The following is a 15,475-nucleotide window of genomic DNA, read 5'->3' on the forward strand; positions in this document are numbered from 1 at the left end:
GCTGTGGGCGTGCCTCGCTTGACCTCATTTCAACCAGCATCAAGGATTTACATCTGCGTATGTTTTTAGCTTTTTTCTACGGCTGAATTTGAAGAAGAACATGTATCCAGAGTATCCATCCATCCATGATCGTACCCTCAAGAGAGTCGTGGGCGTGCTGGAGCTTAACCCAGCTGTCTTCGGCAGTTGGCGGGCACACCCTGAACTGGTTGCTAGCTATTTGCAGGGCGCACATAGACAAACAGGAACCATCTGCACTCACAATGACACATGGCGACAATTTTGAATGTTCCATTAACTTAGCATGCATATTTTTTGGAACGTGGGAGAAAAGCGCAGTACCCGGAGAAAGTCCACGCAGGCACGGGGAGCACATACAAAAACTCCACACAGGAAGTCGGGAGCCCGTAATCGAACTCTGCACCTCTGGACTGTGAGGCGGACGTGCTAACCAAGTCGCACAGCGTGTCGCCTGCACCAGAATAATCCGACTCATTTGAAGCAATTTATTTTAGCCCTGTCCAACACCACCACTACCACATAAATGCTCACCACTCATCAGCCCATCAGTAGCATTTCCCATCGTTACTAACCATTAAGCTAGCAGACATTCACGCAAAGCTACGTGGTTGTTTAACATACATTTGTAATTGCCTTTGTTTTCGGTTTAGTTTGACAGTTGACTTCAAATGGGACTGGCAAAAAAAAAAAAAAAAAGCCCAAAGCCGCGTTTTTGATATTTGTTTCTATTTCTTGTTGTTGTTCCGTTCCCGCTAACTCCATGGGACTCCCAACCAAAGCGGGGATTGAACAACTTTTTGTAAACAAAAGATTTGGATCATCTGGTGTTGATGTCGTTCATTTGAGTTAATGTGTTTGTGCTTTTTTTCTGCAATATATTGACAGCTATCTTAGCTTCTCACGCTAGCAATTAGCTTTTGATTACAATCTTTAACATCAGTGTGGTATTGGCCAACTTATTTTGAACAAAAGGTCTTTCATTATTATTATTATTATTTTTAAACAAGGCGGTAAGAATGAAGTCACGCCACCCGCTTTGGGACACATCATTATTATTTTTCAAAAGGTTGACAAGTATGCGTTATGTTTTGATGTGAGTGGTTGATTTCATGCCATACTGGTGCCGCATGCTTGAACGCTTAATGCACAACGCGAGTCGCTGATGTAAGGCAGACTTTCACCAGCGAGAGCTGAAAGGTATGGATTATGAGCTGTGGGACTTAACCCTGTTTTAATCATCGGAACGGTACTCTGCAGCCCATTCCAGGGGGGCGCCGCTTCAAAAACACATGAGTTAGTGTTCAGTCCACTCACGCTTATGTACTTGTTGCCAGGAGACTTAAGGCGATATAGACTGAGATGCAGTAATACTACTACGACTACACGTAGCGCTTTCAGTCAAGAGTGATTCAGCTGATAACGCCTGCAGTAACTGAGACCAGCTTCAGGTCTGGCCTCACTTTACTGAATTCTTACAAGGACACTTACCAAAGTCATAAAATTTGAGGATTATAAAATTTGCAAACATACAATTTACATCAAGGATAAAGCTGCGGATGATTTGTTCATGATAGTCACCCCCATAAGTCCTGCAATTTCCCTCCACCCTTCACAGCTTATTAATTAGAGAAGCTAAATGTCAGGAATGTTTTAATGAGGTCCTTTAGTGGCCTAGTGGCAATCCCCCGATTCCTCACTCCATGCTTTTCACTCCGACTTATGTTTTATGTGACAAGGTTTTGATTTTTGGTTTGTTCACATGGCCACCGTGAAATTGAACGTGGTTTTGATTGCGGTTATTCACATGAAATAAATGCTCTTTGGTGTGAGGCCCTTTTGGAGCTGCGGTGTAAAAAACTTGACACTTGTTGTCGCTCTCCTTCAGTTTGTGAAGTTTGCCAACATAGAGGAGGACACGCCATCCTACCACCGCAGTTACGACTTCTTCGTGTCGCGCTTCAGTGAGATGTGCCACTCCGGCTATGAGGACCCCGACATCCGCACCAAGTCAGTGGACCCACTGATTTGTTAACACACACACACACACACACACACACACACACACACACACACACACACACACACACACACACACACACACAAATTCAGAGATTTGTTTCAAGTACATTGTACAGGTTTGAAGATAATTACTGAAAACATACAAATACATTTGAGAAGCTATAGCTATCATGTTGTTGATTTCAATTTTCTTGATTTTTTTTTTGGGGGGGGGGTGGCTAAAATATTGTATGTAAAATGTTACACATTATGGCATGAGCCTTCATCTGCATCTCTGGTTAGCTGCTGTTGCAGATGCAAAGTGCACTTAGCTAGCTAACTAAGCCTACACCCCCAAAATGCATCGAGTAGAATCAGGGGTGCCCAAACTTTTTGGACCGAAGATCGACTTTTCGGTCAACCAACCTCCCGCGATCGACCAGTTACTGCGCACGCACATACACACGTTTTTTTTTCTCCTCTACACCCCTCGTGATCGATTTGGGACCAGTCCGCGATCTACCGGTCGATTGCGATCGACGTAATGGGCACCCTTGGAGTAAATAGTCTTCTGCCTCGTCGTGAAGTGATGTGACGCCTAACAGCGTACAATGAACTGGACCGGAAATGATTGAAGTAACATTCTTAACTGTTATACAAGTGCAAATAGATGTTGGCCAAGATCTAATCAAAATTTTGAAGTTGCGCGAGATTGTAAAACAAACTGATCGGATGATGTTTTAGGTAGCGTTCGTTAACTTTCTTAACTGTCATATAAGTATGATGATTTTAAAACACTGTTGAGATAAACTGAACTAAAAAGTAACCACTCTGGTCGTTTGACGATGCCTGTGAGACACATTTGCTGACATCCCCACGTATGGCAATGGTTTTAAATTCCAAGATTTGTTTGACAATCAAAACTTGGCTTGGGATATTTGTGGTGGGCAACAGGAACGCTTTCTTGGCTTCCCTTCCAAATCTCATAATTGCTCGCTCCCTGTGGCTCCCAGGATCCGGATGGCGGGCATCAAGGGTCTGCAAGGCGTGGTGAGGAAGACTGTGAATGACGAGCTTCAGGCTAACATCTGGGATCCTCAGCACATGGACAAGATCGTCCCGTCTCTGCTGTTCAACTTGCAGAGTAGCGAGCGCACAGAGAGGTTAGATTTGCCTCATGGGCTAACAGACTTTCCTTACCTTTATTGAGCTTAGGCACAACTTTTTACAGCCGAGAAATCCATAGAGTCACGTCAAGTAAAACTTTACTGTCAAATGCGCTGTATGTGCAACATACAGCACAGATGAAATTTCCTCCCTCTCAACCAGACAAGAGGAGCCGCTGCGAGTGCCCGCGCCGCCATCAAAAGAACAGTTAACATCAAATGACAAAATAATACAACACAACACATAAGACACAGACAGTCGTGCAATCTTAACCACTTTTCCTGCATACACTTTGCTGTTTGAAGCAGTTATAGATGAAAGAGGAGCGAATCAAAGTATCTTTTTGTGGATCAAAGTATCAACGATGTCATGCTGAAAATGTGCATACGTCTGCTACAAGCTAAGTTTGAAAGCAGCAAGAAGCTGTAGCGTCCATTAACGGAAAAGAGATTGGCTCTCATCTCCTGTCCCATGTAAATCCGCTTCAATTCCAAGCCGCGACTCCCAGTTCCACATACACATCGGCGCTCTGCGCTGATGCTCTTTTCTTCTCATCGTCTGCTCCTCAAGCCATGCAGCCATCCAGCCGCAGACTGTCCATCAGCACCGACCTTTTCGCTGAACAAAGCGGGGCTGTGAAAATGCTGCCCATTACAGGAGCAAAACACAATCGCACAATCGACTGTCGAGCAACGACAGTCAAATAGCGCCGACATTCCTCCCGATCAAAATCAGTGCTGGTACACTTGTGCTGCCGAGAAGGCGCAACCACCAAGCACAGATTCTTTTTCTTTGATTAATGCTGATGCCAAAAATGCTGAAAACAATCCACATCAGGTCAACACGACCTAACAACACCATGTGACAAAACAAAAGACAAAAAGAACAAAAACAACAAAAACGCAAGGCTCTTGAAGAGCACTTGCCGACGGCTGCCTACTCAGGCGCCATCTTTGGGTTCATCTATGGGCACTAACGTGCCATGGCGCAATGACCGGGAATCAGTCATTTGAACAAAAGCATATTGTGGCATGTTTTGAAGATGCTGTTTTTTAGTAGTTTAGTTGTTATGTGCGCCCGCAGAATCGAAACTCATCATTATGGTGTCGCATGCTGTTGTTTGGTTGGTTAAAAAAAAAAAAAATGTTGCCACAGTTGTCCCATAGCGCCACTATCAGCCATCACACATTACTCAGCTTTGACCAGAAATAGTGCGCAAAGACGAAAAAGAAACGGGAGAGGTGAAAAAGATGCAGAAACACACAGCTTGACCCCTGTTCATCTTCGAGCCTTTGTGAGGTTGGCTCCCGTTGCGCCTCTTTCAATTTCCCTTCACAGTCAGTTTGGCAAGCGACTGGCAATAACACAGCACAAATCGGGACATTCGGCCCAGGGTGTAATTACTGTTGGCTTGCAGATGGTGCTTGTTTCCTCTTAATCCCCGTGCACATATGCAAACTCGTTGACGTCAGATTTAAAAGACAAATTATTCGTATTTTTTTATATTTCGGTCTCAGTGTTTGTAGTGGGCAAACACTTGAGCAGTGAGGCCTGAACATGTTTTAAGCCATACGTAAGACACTTGAGCGCAAAGCTCACTGCGAGGTTGGAAGCCACACTCCTCGCACAGCAGGAGAGACGACAGTGTGAGGCTTACGATGAATAATGTAATTGGCGGTGGACCAACTGAGGATAGATAATAAATGCCCCATGCAGAAATATGCCAACCATTGACATTTCTCATTGAGATTAATAATATTTGGCATGTTCAAATCCAATTCCAATGAAGCTCTCAACCGTTGACATCATGGAACCTTCTTTCACTCTACCGGCAATCTTTGAAGTAACATTTTAACATTCTTAATAGAATTGAAGCAGTCTATATAGAGTAAAATATTTAACATGATGATATCAGTCCATATTTGTGCTTGGACTCGAAAAGAATGCTCCGATACCAATATAGCAATACCGCTTTACCTAGCTGGCAAATGACTTGCCGGCAGGTTGAAGGGGGGCCATGTCAGCCATGTAGTGATCAGAATAACACACGGCAACATGTCAAGTAAATGAAAGTAAGCGATGGTGTGATAAAGTATGTCTTTGCTTGTCCTGTCTGGTTTTATTTGATAATTTAAGGTATTCTCAAGCAGCAGGTAAAATGGCAGTCGCATTTCTGTTGCCTTGCTTTTGTTACTCTAAAAAGTTCTATGTGGGTGAAACTTATGCCGTGTTCGATTTTTTTTCATCCAATGTTCGATTATAATAGACATTTTCATCACAACTCCAAGACGTAGTATCAGTATTTGATTTTGTCAAGTACTCAAAATTCAAGTGTAAAAAGTGGTTTTGGTGCATCCCTACATTTAAGGGTTTTTTTTTTTCCATAAAAATTTTACGAGGTATTTTTCTTTGTCAGACTCCAGTTGTATGAGCTTTAAGGTGTAAAATTGTAGAATTAACGTGTGTATGCATCAAACTAATGGTGTTTTGCTCTCTCTTCCTCTCTCAATTCTGCCCTATTCTCCTCCTGCCTTTTTTTTTTTTTCTTCACCTGTGTTTTCCTGCCACACTCACACCCGCCAGTCGGTCCCCCTCTCCGCTGCAGGCTTCGGACAAGGAGAAAGAGAGCCCGGTGGAGCTTACAGAGCGATGCTTCAGGGAGCTGCTGGGCCGAGCTGCCTATGGAAACATTAAGAACGCGGTCACTCCTGTGCTCATGTAAGATGAACACCAAGAGTTCAATCTGCAAGATGGATCTGGGCTTTGCTCGTTACTGCAAACTCCATGGCTGCATATAATGTACTTCTTATCCCTAAGCTTCAATTTCCTTCTCATTTCCCTTCTGCTCATCTCCTTCGCTTTGATGGAGCAGCTATTTTCCATCAATCACTGTCCTTGTTTTTGTCTGCGGTCATTTTTCCTCACTCTGTCCCCGCATCACCCTTCAAGTAGCAGCTGCAGCGTTGCCAACCGCACAGCAGAAATGACCTTGCTGATGTGTGATGGATTGCGCGGCACCTCTCTTAAGTGATAATTAGACGTTTGTGTCAATCTGCGGCCAGCAAACACAGCGATGATGTCTTGGGAATGCCTTTCTAATATGAGTGAATAAGTCATGACTGAAATTTGTATTCTTTGTGTGTCCCCAAAGGCATCTCGACAATCACTCTCTTTGGCAGGGAAAAACCTTTGCTGTGCGTTGTTTTAAAATCATCATGTACTCCATTCAGGTAAGTACGACTTTGGTGACATTTTGTAACGATAAAAAAAGCAAATATGACTGTTGGTATTTAATATCAAATGTTTTGATATGTTGAAATGTAATTTTGTGTAACCAGCTAAAAAGATGCAGATGATGTCATTGAATGAACGCATTAACATAATTTAATATCAAATGTTTTGATATGTTGAAATGTTGTAATTTTGTGTAACCAGCTAAAAGGATGCAGATGATGTCATTGAATGAACGCATTAACATTTTAAATGTGTGATCCATTGTGGGCGTACCACAGGGATCCTTGCTAGATCATGTTTTTCTCCCCATATAGCACCTCGATAGTGCACAGCAAGAGACTTTATTTTATTTATTTATTTTCCCCTTGCTGTTTCTCTCAGTCGCAGCATTCCCACCTGGTCATCCAGCAACTTCTCGGTCATCTGGACGAAGTTAGATCAGCGCGGATCCTGGACGTATGTGGTCTGTTCGGCAATGTGTTTATATGTGCCTTCCAGGCCCCACTGTGCTGGAGGTATTCAACACACTACTACGACAACTCCGTCTCAGCGTGGACTACGAGCTGACCGGCTCCTATGACGGCAGCACCAACATCGGCACCAAGATCATCAAAGCTCATGAGGAGAGGCAGCTGCAGGAAGCTGTTATCAGAACCATTGGTGAGTGTGTTTTTGTGCCGTAAATGCTTTAGTTGGATACATGGGACTTGTGGTTGGACCACCTCAGAGATTTTTGTGGTTTCATTCCATTTCCTCTTGGAATGTTTGAGAAACTACACATAATGTGTTGGGATGTATTACTGCCGTCTCTCATTGTGCTTGTCAAACTTGTGTAATAGCTCGAGGATTGCGTAACTCTCCAAAGCTTCAGAAACGCTTCCTACAAAAGCAATAAAAGTGACTTGAGTGAAACAATTTACATCTGTTTATTTATTCAATAATTCAGTAAAATCGTCTGATTCTCTTGCCCACAGAATTAAATTTCAATTACAGTTTTCTTATTATCATCCCTCATTGTCTTTTTTAGGTTCCTTTGCCAACACTTTACCGACCTACCAAAGGTCTGAAGTCATGCTCTTCATCATGGGCAAGATCCCCGTTCCCGGTGTTCATCCGTTACTACCTTCTTCAGGCTCTGGGTAGGCAGCACTCCCTCAAAACTCCCAGACAAAACATATTTGTCTTTTTTTTTTCCCCCATTTTGAAAAAAAAAAATCTCTGGCCTACATATTGTTGAGGTTTTTTTATCCTCTCTCAGGCCTGAGGGTACCAGGATGATTCAGGTTATGTTACTAAAGTCACTGGTCCAGGTGAGTCTGCATATCAGCTTATTTCACCCAGCAAATATTTTTTTTTTTTATCCTCTCTCAGGCCTGAGGGTACCAGGATGATTCAGGTTATGTTACTAAAGTCACTGGTCCAGGTGAGTCTGCATATCAGCTTATTTCACCCAGCAAATATTTTTTAAACGGTCCCAACAATAAGGATGTATTTGTTGCTATATAAAATAGTTGATATGTTTGCGCAGGTGACTGCAGGTTACCAGACAACCAACATGCTTACAGCTCTGCCTAGCTCCTTCCTGGAGCCTTTGCTCTCTTTCTCCCTAACCGAAGACTCCGAGGTTCGGCTGCTGGTGCTTCAAATCCTCCTCAGTCTCATTGACAGGCATGACAACCGGCCCAAATTCTCCAACATAAGGTGTGTATCTATGTGGTGCTTAAATCACCCACTCGGAGCTTGGCTTTGTTGAACTCATTAACTTCGGCGTGACTTTGCTTTGCAGCATTATCACCGACATCTCAGTGCTGAAGCTCAAAGTGGACAAGTGCTCCAGACAGGACAATTTGTTCATGAAAAAGGTAACTGAACTGGTTGTGTTTTCTATCTCTCATTGACAGTGTGTCTTGAACGCATTCCTTCTCTCACCAGCACGGCCAGCAGTTGTATCGGCACATCTACTTGGGGTGTAAAGAGCAGAGTAGCGGCAGGCAGCACTATGAGAGTCTCTTTGCCTTGCTTGCTCTTCTCAGCGTTGAGCTTGCTAACGAAGAAGTGGTCGTTGACCTCATTCGCCTGGCTCTCGCTCTGCAGGTATTGATGGAATGGAATAGTTGATGTCGCTGGAGTTACATAGTCATGCATGTTATCCGCCGGTTATAAAAGGTAATGGTAGTAAATACAAATAGCAAAAATTAAGGACATTAAATGGTATTAAAATAAATGTTAGGAGATCATGTATTTTCATTTAGTGATGTGTAAGATAAGCAAGTACTGTATTTCCTGCACTATAATGCGCTTCGGATTATAAGGCGCACCTTAAAACTTTTTTTTCATATAAAGGTCGCACTGCATTATAAGGCGCATTAAATAGAAGCTACAATAGTGGCTGCGGTTGTGCTACGCATCCACTCAATGGAGCTACGCTAAAGGAAATACAATACAATACAGCTTTCTTTATGTCGAGCCTTCACAATGAGAACTGGTCACAAACACGGACAGGAAACATAAATACAAATGAGATTTCAGAACAATAAATGAAAGACAAAAGTGATGAGGACAATTTATTCAACAAAAAGGCGCACACACCTCGTGGGCTCACATCCACAACGGGCTAAATATCCTTAGAGGTCTTGCTTATCTTCCTTTGTTTCGTCAGTATTTAACGATGCTTTTGGTATTATCTTCATTTCCTAATGCCTGCGCAGAGGTTATAATTGGCTCCTGGTAAAAATCACCACTAGATGGCGTAGGAACACTAACAGGGAAACAACTCACTGGGGAATATAAAGAGACGACAACGGCATATATAAAGCGCATCGGATTATAGGGCGCACTGTCGGCTTTTGGGAAACTTGAATGCTTTTAAGTGCGCCTTATAGTGCGGAAAACAGAAGTGAAATTGGATATTTTTCTGATGATCTCTTTTGGCACAGTAATGTGTCATGGCACAGTGTTTGTGAATCACTGTAAACTACCAATGAATTCTGATGTTTTTAAAATGTGAAGTAATGTGGGGATTCCACAGGGATCATGACTAAATCTACAAAATTTTTTCCCCCCCCAAAACCGTATGTAGGACCTGGCTCTGTCCACTGATGAGGGGCTACCGGTTTATAACCGCTGTGCAGTCCATGCGCTTGCTGCAGCCTACCTCAACCTCATCTGCCAGCTTACCACTGTCCCTGCCTTCTGCCAGCACATACACGAGGTCAGTTACACTTCTGTGCAAGCACCATGTTCCTTGTTCCACGCATTGATATCTTCCTCAGGTGATCGAGGTGAGACAGAAAGAAAGTCCTTACCTGTTGCCCGAGGATATCTTTATTGATCTGCCCAGGTACGTCCAGACCAAATTGGTTCCCACACACTTACGTTACACTTCCTGTGACATCTCTCCTCACCTTTCGTAGACTCCCCACCTCGCTCGACAAGCTAGAAAGCAACATGCTCTTCCTCCAGTCCAAGATCACGGAAGTCCTCGGAGGCAGCGGTTACAACACGGAGCGACTTGCAACCCCATATGTCCCCCAGTATACTGGTAAGGAAATGTTCTTAAGGAGCCATGATGTGCATTTTTACAATTTAAAACATTTCCCAGTTGTCCGAATTACCTGTGCGACATTCTGGTTCCTAGCTGATCATGTCGTGGACTGAGAATCTTGGTGTAGGTGCGGTTATTATGCTAATAGGACCAATCTTTTCCAGAAAGAAGATAACAAAAGATTAATTTCATATTTAATGTACGCGTTGTCAAACCAGGAAGCAAATTATTTGTGTACAAGCCATTTTTCTTAATGTATCTTCTGTGAATGCCATTATTACGTTGCTGGTGTACCTATTTGTTAAGATGAGGATCGCCTGTCAAAAAGAAAGAGCATCGGGGAGACAATCTCACTTCAGGTTGAAGTGGAGTCCCGGAACAGTCCAGAAAAAGAGGAAGTAAGAGCCAAAAATCCCTTTAAACGCATTGCAGCCACTCACCCGATGACTGTGAACCTTCTGTTCTTGCAGCGAAGTCCCGCTGAAGAGATCACCTTCGAAACGTTGAAAAACGCCATCGGTATGTCCACGCTCTCACTCGACAGTGCATTTCACTTTCGCAAGCCTCCCGGCGTAAATGTATTAAAATGAAACATCTCAATGAACGTGCAGACCGCCACAGATGATCCGTATCGAATTTGGCAAGCAGTTGGCTGGATTTGTTCAGTTTATTGTGCCTGAAAGAAAACAAACATCTGTTACTCATTCAAATTTTGGAAGGCTACAGTGGCTGCTCCAATGTCAACAGGAGTGTTTATTGCGTGACCATGCCATGGTTAATCTAATTTTCATCGAGGATTGTCTTGGATTTGCCTGGCATGGAGTAGGGATTTTCAAACTGGAGAGTTTGTTTCAGGCTTCCACTGGGTTAACTTGCGTGTGTTCTGGCGATAAATGGTTCATTTGACTATGTTTGAGTTCAATTTGCATCTTGATCTTCAACAATTTGGGAAACCGTGCTCTACACTCCCTTCCAAAAGCAGCGGTGAACCCAATTCCTTTCTTTATTCTCGTTGTGGACTGAAACTATGTGGGTCTGACATCTGAAGATGAATATGGGACAAAGGATCAACAGTATAACTTTTATGACCAGGTACTTGACAGTACATCTGGATCTGATATCAGAACTTACACAGACACCTTTTTTTGTCCAAACCCCCTCATTCATCATGTGCACAAAGCTCCTGCCAAAATGACAAAGGAGTTTGTCAGAGGCAAGATGGTAAAAGGTGTTATTCTGGCTCAGTCACTCCCTTCTGACCAAAATCTTATAGAGCCAGCGGCATCAAATTATTTTATTTTGTGGCCCAACGTGCACGCCTTTCCATTTTCTGATCCGCTTTATCCTCACAAGGGTTGCGGGGCATGCTGGTGCCTATCCCAGCTGTCTTTGGGCAATACTGCTGCGCATATACGTCAAAATTGTAGTTACTGTCAAAAACCAGTGGCGTTCCTCAAGGCTCAGTAGTCAGTCCGCATATTTTTACAGTATACCCTACATTAACGTGAAGGAATTCAGGGCCGACCCTCCCAGTTATAATGCATACTTGGCATCTATAGTCATCAATGTCATGCTAATGGTGTTCCACAAGGCTCAATACCAGGTCCATCCATCCTTCCATCCATTTTCCGATCCCCTTATCCTCACAAGGGTCGCGGGGGGTGCTGGAGCCTATCCCAGCAGTCTTCGGGCAGTAGGCGAGGGACACCCTGAACCAGTTGCCAGCCAATCGCAGGGCACACAGAGACGAACAACCATCCGCGCTCACACTCACACCTTGGGACAATTTAGAGGGCTCAATCAGCCTGCCATGCATGCTTTTGGAATGTGGGAGGAAACCGGAGTACCCGGAGAAAACACACGCAGGCACGGGGAGAACATGCAAACTCGACACAGGAAGGCCGGAACCGGGATCAAACCCACGACCTATGAGATCGACGCGCTCAACACTGGATCACCGGACCGCTGTGCACGCATTCATAAAGTCTTATTTTACTCTAATGCATCTCTTTAGCGCACCTAAATGTTAAAATACTAGCTATGTTTAGTAGCAGATCCACATGGATCTGCCTGCAAACTAAAAGATGAAATGCATCTTTTGATGCCAAACCCATATGTTTTGAGTCTACTGGAGAAAATAAATGAATTGGCCCCGCTGTTCCATTTATGGAGTTAACCACAAAAGTCATAACACTCATTGAACTATTAAGACAGCAAACACTTGGGCCGGCCCATATGGCAGCAGTCATGTCTTGCTGTAATAAGGCAAATAACTCAATGTAAATGCCTCTTTCATGGGACTGTGAAAGACGCTGGTTCATCCAAACAATCTCGTGCTGGGTGGATAGCCAAAGGATTAGTAGCGCATTTGCAATTCTAAAAAAAACTGCAGTTTGTTTTGAAAGAACCCCCGGAGAATGGCAAAGGTGATTGACGGTGTGGACATAGCAGAAAGAAAATCAAGAGGCGGCCCGGTGGTCAACTGGTTAGCGTGTCGGCAACACAGAGCGGAGGTGCAGGGTTCGATTTCGGCTCCAGCCTTCCTGTGTGAAGTTTGCATGTTCTCCCCGTGCCTGCGTGGGTTTTCTCCGGGTACTCCGGTTTCCTCCCACATTCCAAAAACATGCGTGGCAGGGTAACGGAACACTCTAAATTGTCCCCAGGTGTAAATGTGAGCGTGGATGGTTGTTCGTCTATGTGTGCCCTGTGATTGGCTGGCAACCAGTTCAGGGTGTACCCCGAAGACAGCTGGGATGGGCTGCTGCACACCCCACGACCCTTGTGAAGATACGCGGTTCAGAAAATGGATGGATGGATGAAGGTCATTTTGTACTTGACAGAAAAAGTCGAGTGTTTAAGATTAAAAATGTGCACGGATGAATAGTCATGGGGAGTGATGGTGGTTTTGAGTCGTAGAGTTTTGCTTGTTGAATAAAAAGTTTTGACATCAATGTATAGGTGTGTTTTAATAGTATAATATCCATCAGAATAATTTACTATAATATTTTTCCCTTCGTTGCGCCCTGCCTAACCTGACGGATTCTTGCCTTGTTTCCGTCCCCCCGCCTCCCGCAGTGGACAGCGTGGGCATGGAGGAGCAGGAGAGGGAGCGGAGGAGGCAAGTGGTGGAAAAGTTCCAGAAAGCTCCCTTTGAGGAGATCGCTGCCCACTGCGGTGCTCGGGTACAACAAAGACAATCATTCTATTTTACACACGTCTTTTTATTATTATTTTTTCTTCCTAGCAGTTTGTCTCACACCTTGTTTTTCCAAAACTCTTTTGTCTTGATCAGGCCACACTGCTGCAGAGCAAACTCAACCAGATCTTTGAGATTACAATCAGGTGAGCGACACAGATGGTTTGTGTCAATCATTTCCCAAGATGATGATTGCAACGACAATCTCTTCTCAGGCCCCCGCCGAGCCCATCCGGGACCATATCGTCCGGCTACGGCCAGAGCCAGACTCGCTCAGTGCCCATCTACGAGATGAAGTTTCCCGACCTTTGCGTGTATTGAGACGGCAAGGTTACCGAACTTTTCGTGTCCTGTCAAACGGCAACGACCGCGGATGTTTTTTCCCCCGGGGAGAGGCGAAAAAACATGCAGCTGCTGCAAGCCAAAAACTTAAAGCCACATTTTCCTCTAGCCTGCCATATAGGAATGTTTCGGACAATCTTTTCCGTCTTCTGCACTGATTGTGTTTTCGCCTTTTTTTTTTTTCCTTTTTCTTAGTGCTAGCCAATACTGATTTCCATCATTCCGCATGGCCATAGTTTTACCCTTATTTATTATTCAAGAATTCCTTTTTTAACAGTAGGATAATAAGTCTCTCTCCAACTCATCACGAGGAAAGCCGCCCCCACCCCCCGTATTAATGTGTACAGAGAACTATATAAATAATCTTTCGGCTCATGTAGTCAAGAGGTATGTGCAAATGTGCGTGCGTGTGTGTGTGTGTGTGTGTGTGTGTGTGTGTGTGTGTGTGTGTGTGTGTGTGTGTGTGTGTATAGTTTTATTTTGTTTAGGAACTCACATCTTAACTGATGCTCGTCGTCGCTGAACTCATTCACTCCCAAAGACGTTTTTAAACGTCTTTTCAGACTTGGTCCAGAATTGGCTGGTACTGAATGAGTTTAATTAAAATATCTAATGGCCGCCCCCTCGAAATCTGAAAATCCGAAATGGTAATATGATGAACAGGCCGCCGTCCGTCTCTGCTCGGGTTTTCTTGGGAGTCGAGCTTTGTGTCATCCTGACTCACGATGCACGGGTGGACGCCTCCAAGCTATGGCGTCTTACCAACTCGAAGCCATCTCCGGTGTGTGCGCAAACTACAAGTTGCAGATTAATTAAAAGCAAAAAAAAAGACGATAAAAATAAGTGCTCGGTCAGTCGCGGCACCTGTGTTTATTTGGATAGAGGCTGGAAGGTTTTAGTCTGGCTCAGCGAATCCCCACAGACCTAAACAACTATAGAGCTGAAGAAGGGGACTGAGGGGAGGAAGCAGCCCAAAACAAACAAGAACGAAACCAACAATCCCTGTTGTGGTGCTCCAAGACAGTGGAAGGTTTTAGTCTGGCCAAGTCAATCCCTCCAGATTTCAACCCTCGAGAGGAGACCTTTTACCCCCCACAACAAGGAGACGAAAGTGAATACCCGGCTCAAAACGAACATCATCTGGCTGCCTGAAAAATAATCACAAAAGGATAACAAAGCACTCTCGGCCGGCCAACTGTCGGTAGCTGATGTGCGTGCGTGCGTGCGTTTGTGTGTGTGTATGTGTGTGTGAGAACCAACAGTCGTCGTTGTGGTGCTGTGACGGTCCATCTCTGATCTGCTGCTTCCATCAATTCAGTTGCTCTGATCTGCTTTGTCTCCCGACTGTCATCGGTAAAACGCTCCCGCCAAGTCATGTCCGTGTCCGTCCCGCGTGGTTGTCTTCCTCGTCTCTATTGCCCAGATCCCGAGATCAAACTCTTCCTCATTTGCGGTCGTTTCTTGTGAATCTTTGATCGTTCCAAGTTGTCTGCAAAGCGTCCCGGAGTGATGCTTGAAAACACGCGACTCCCTCTTAGTGTCACCACTCCACCTTAACGTGTCATTTCCCTGTCTGTGTATGGATAGTTTTGTTTACGACGTAGTGCTCGTGTAGTTCCAAGACTCATTTTGTGAACTTTGCACTTTAAAAACTGGAGAACCTAGTGACGAAGGCAGCTTTATTTTGTTTATTTTTGAGAGGGGGTGGGGGGGGGGGGAATGAAAAAAATGCCTTCGCGATTGGTGTGTCCTACCTGATGTTGCATGCTCCTGTGATGTTAGCTATCCAATAAAAATTGCCAGTCGACGACAGTGACGCTTCGGATTCTTTCATCCCCCCCCCGCCCTTCTTCCCACAGACTCGGCATCACGATGCGAAAAGAAATTTAATGTGGGCTGTTTAAATTACAAAACAAAAAAAGATATGGCCGGTTTAAACCACCAGTGTCAAACTTACGCCCCCCCCCCACCCC

At 44.4% G+C, this 15,475-nt stretch overlaps 1 protein-coding gene across 1 annotated transcript in view; it reads left to right on the forward strand.

The window, feature by feature from the left end:
• LOC109518108 (protein EFR3 homolog B-like) overlaps positions 1 to 15,314 on the forward strand; it is a 29,561-nt gene extending 14,247 nt beyond the window's left edge. The window contains 19 exon segments of the mRNA XM_019873757.1: positions 1,907 to 2,028; positions 3,033 to 3,182; positions 5,770 to 5,904; positions 6,338 to 6,416; positions 6,802 to 6,910; positions 6,913 to 7,080; positions 7,448 to 7,559; positions 7,679 to 7,730; positions 7,949 to 8,121; positions 8,207 to 8,282; positions 8,353 to 8,514; positions 9,500 to 9,631; positions 9,693 to 9,760; positions 9,834 to 9,961; positions 10,271 to 10,362; positions 10,435 to 10,483; positions 13,040 to 13,146; positions 13,257 to 13,306; positions 13,376 to 15,314. Of these exon segments, the coding sequence (XP_019729316.1) occupies positions 1,907 to 2,028; positions 3,033 to 3,182; positions 5,770 to 5,904; positions 6,338 to 6,416; positions 6,802 to 6,910; positions 6,913 to 7,080; positions 7,448 to 7,559; positions 7,679 to 7,730; positions 7,949 to 8,121; positions 8,207 to 8,282; positions 8,353 to 8,514; positions 9,500 to 9,631; positions 9,693 to 9,760; positions 9,834 to 9,961; positions 10,271 to 10,362; positions 10,435 to 10,483; positions 13,040 to 13,146; positions 13,257 to 13,306; positions 13,376 to 13,481 (2,070 nt within the window). The 3' untranslated portion in view covers positions 13,482 to 15,314.
• The last annotated feature ends 161 nt before the right edge of the window (positions 15,315 to 15,475 follow it).

This window comes from Hippocampus comes, unplaced genomic scaffold (assembly GCF_001891065.2).
Source record: "Hippocampus comes isolate QL1 unplaced genomic scaffold, H_comes_QL1_v1.1 scaffold126, whole genome shotgun sequence".
Classification (NCBI taxonomy): Eukaryota; Metazoa; Chordata; class Actinopteri; order Syngnathiformes; family Syngnathidae; genus Hippocampus; species Hippocampus comes.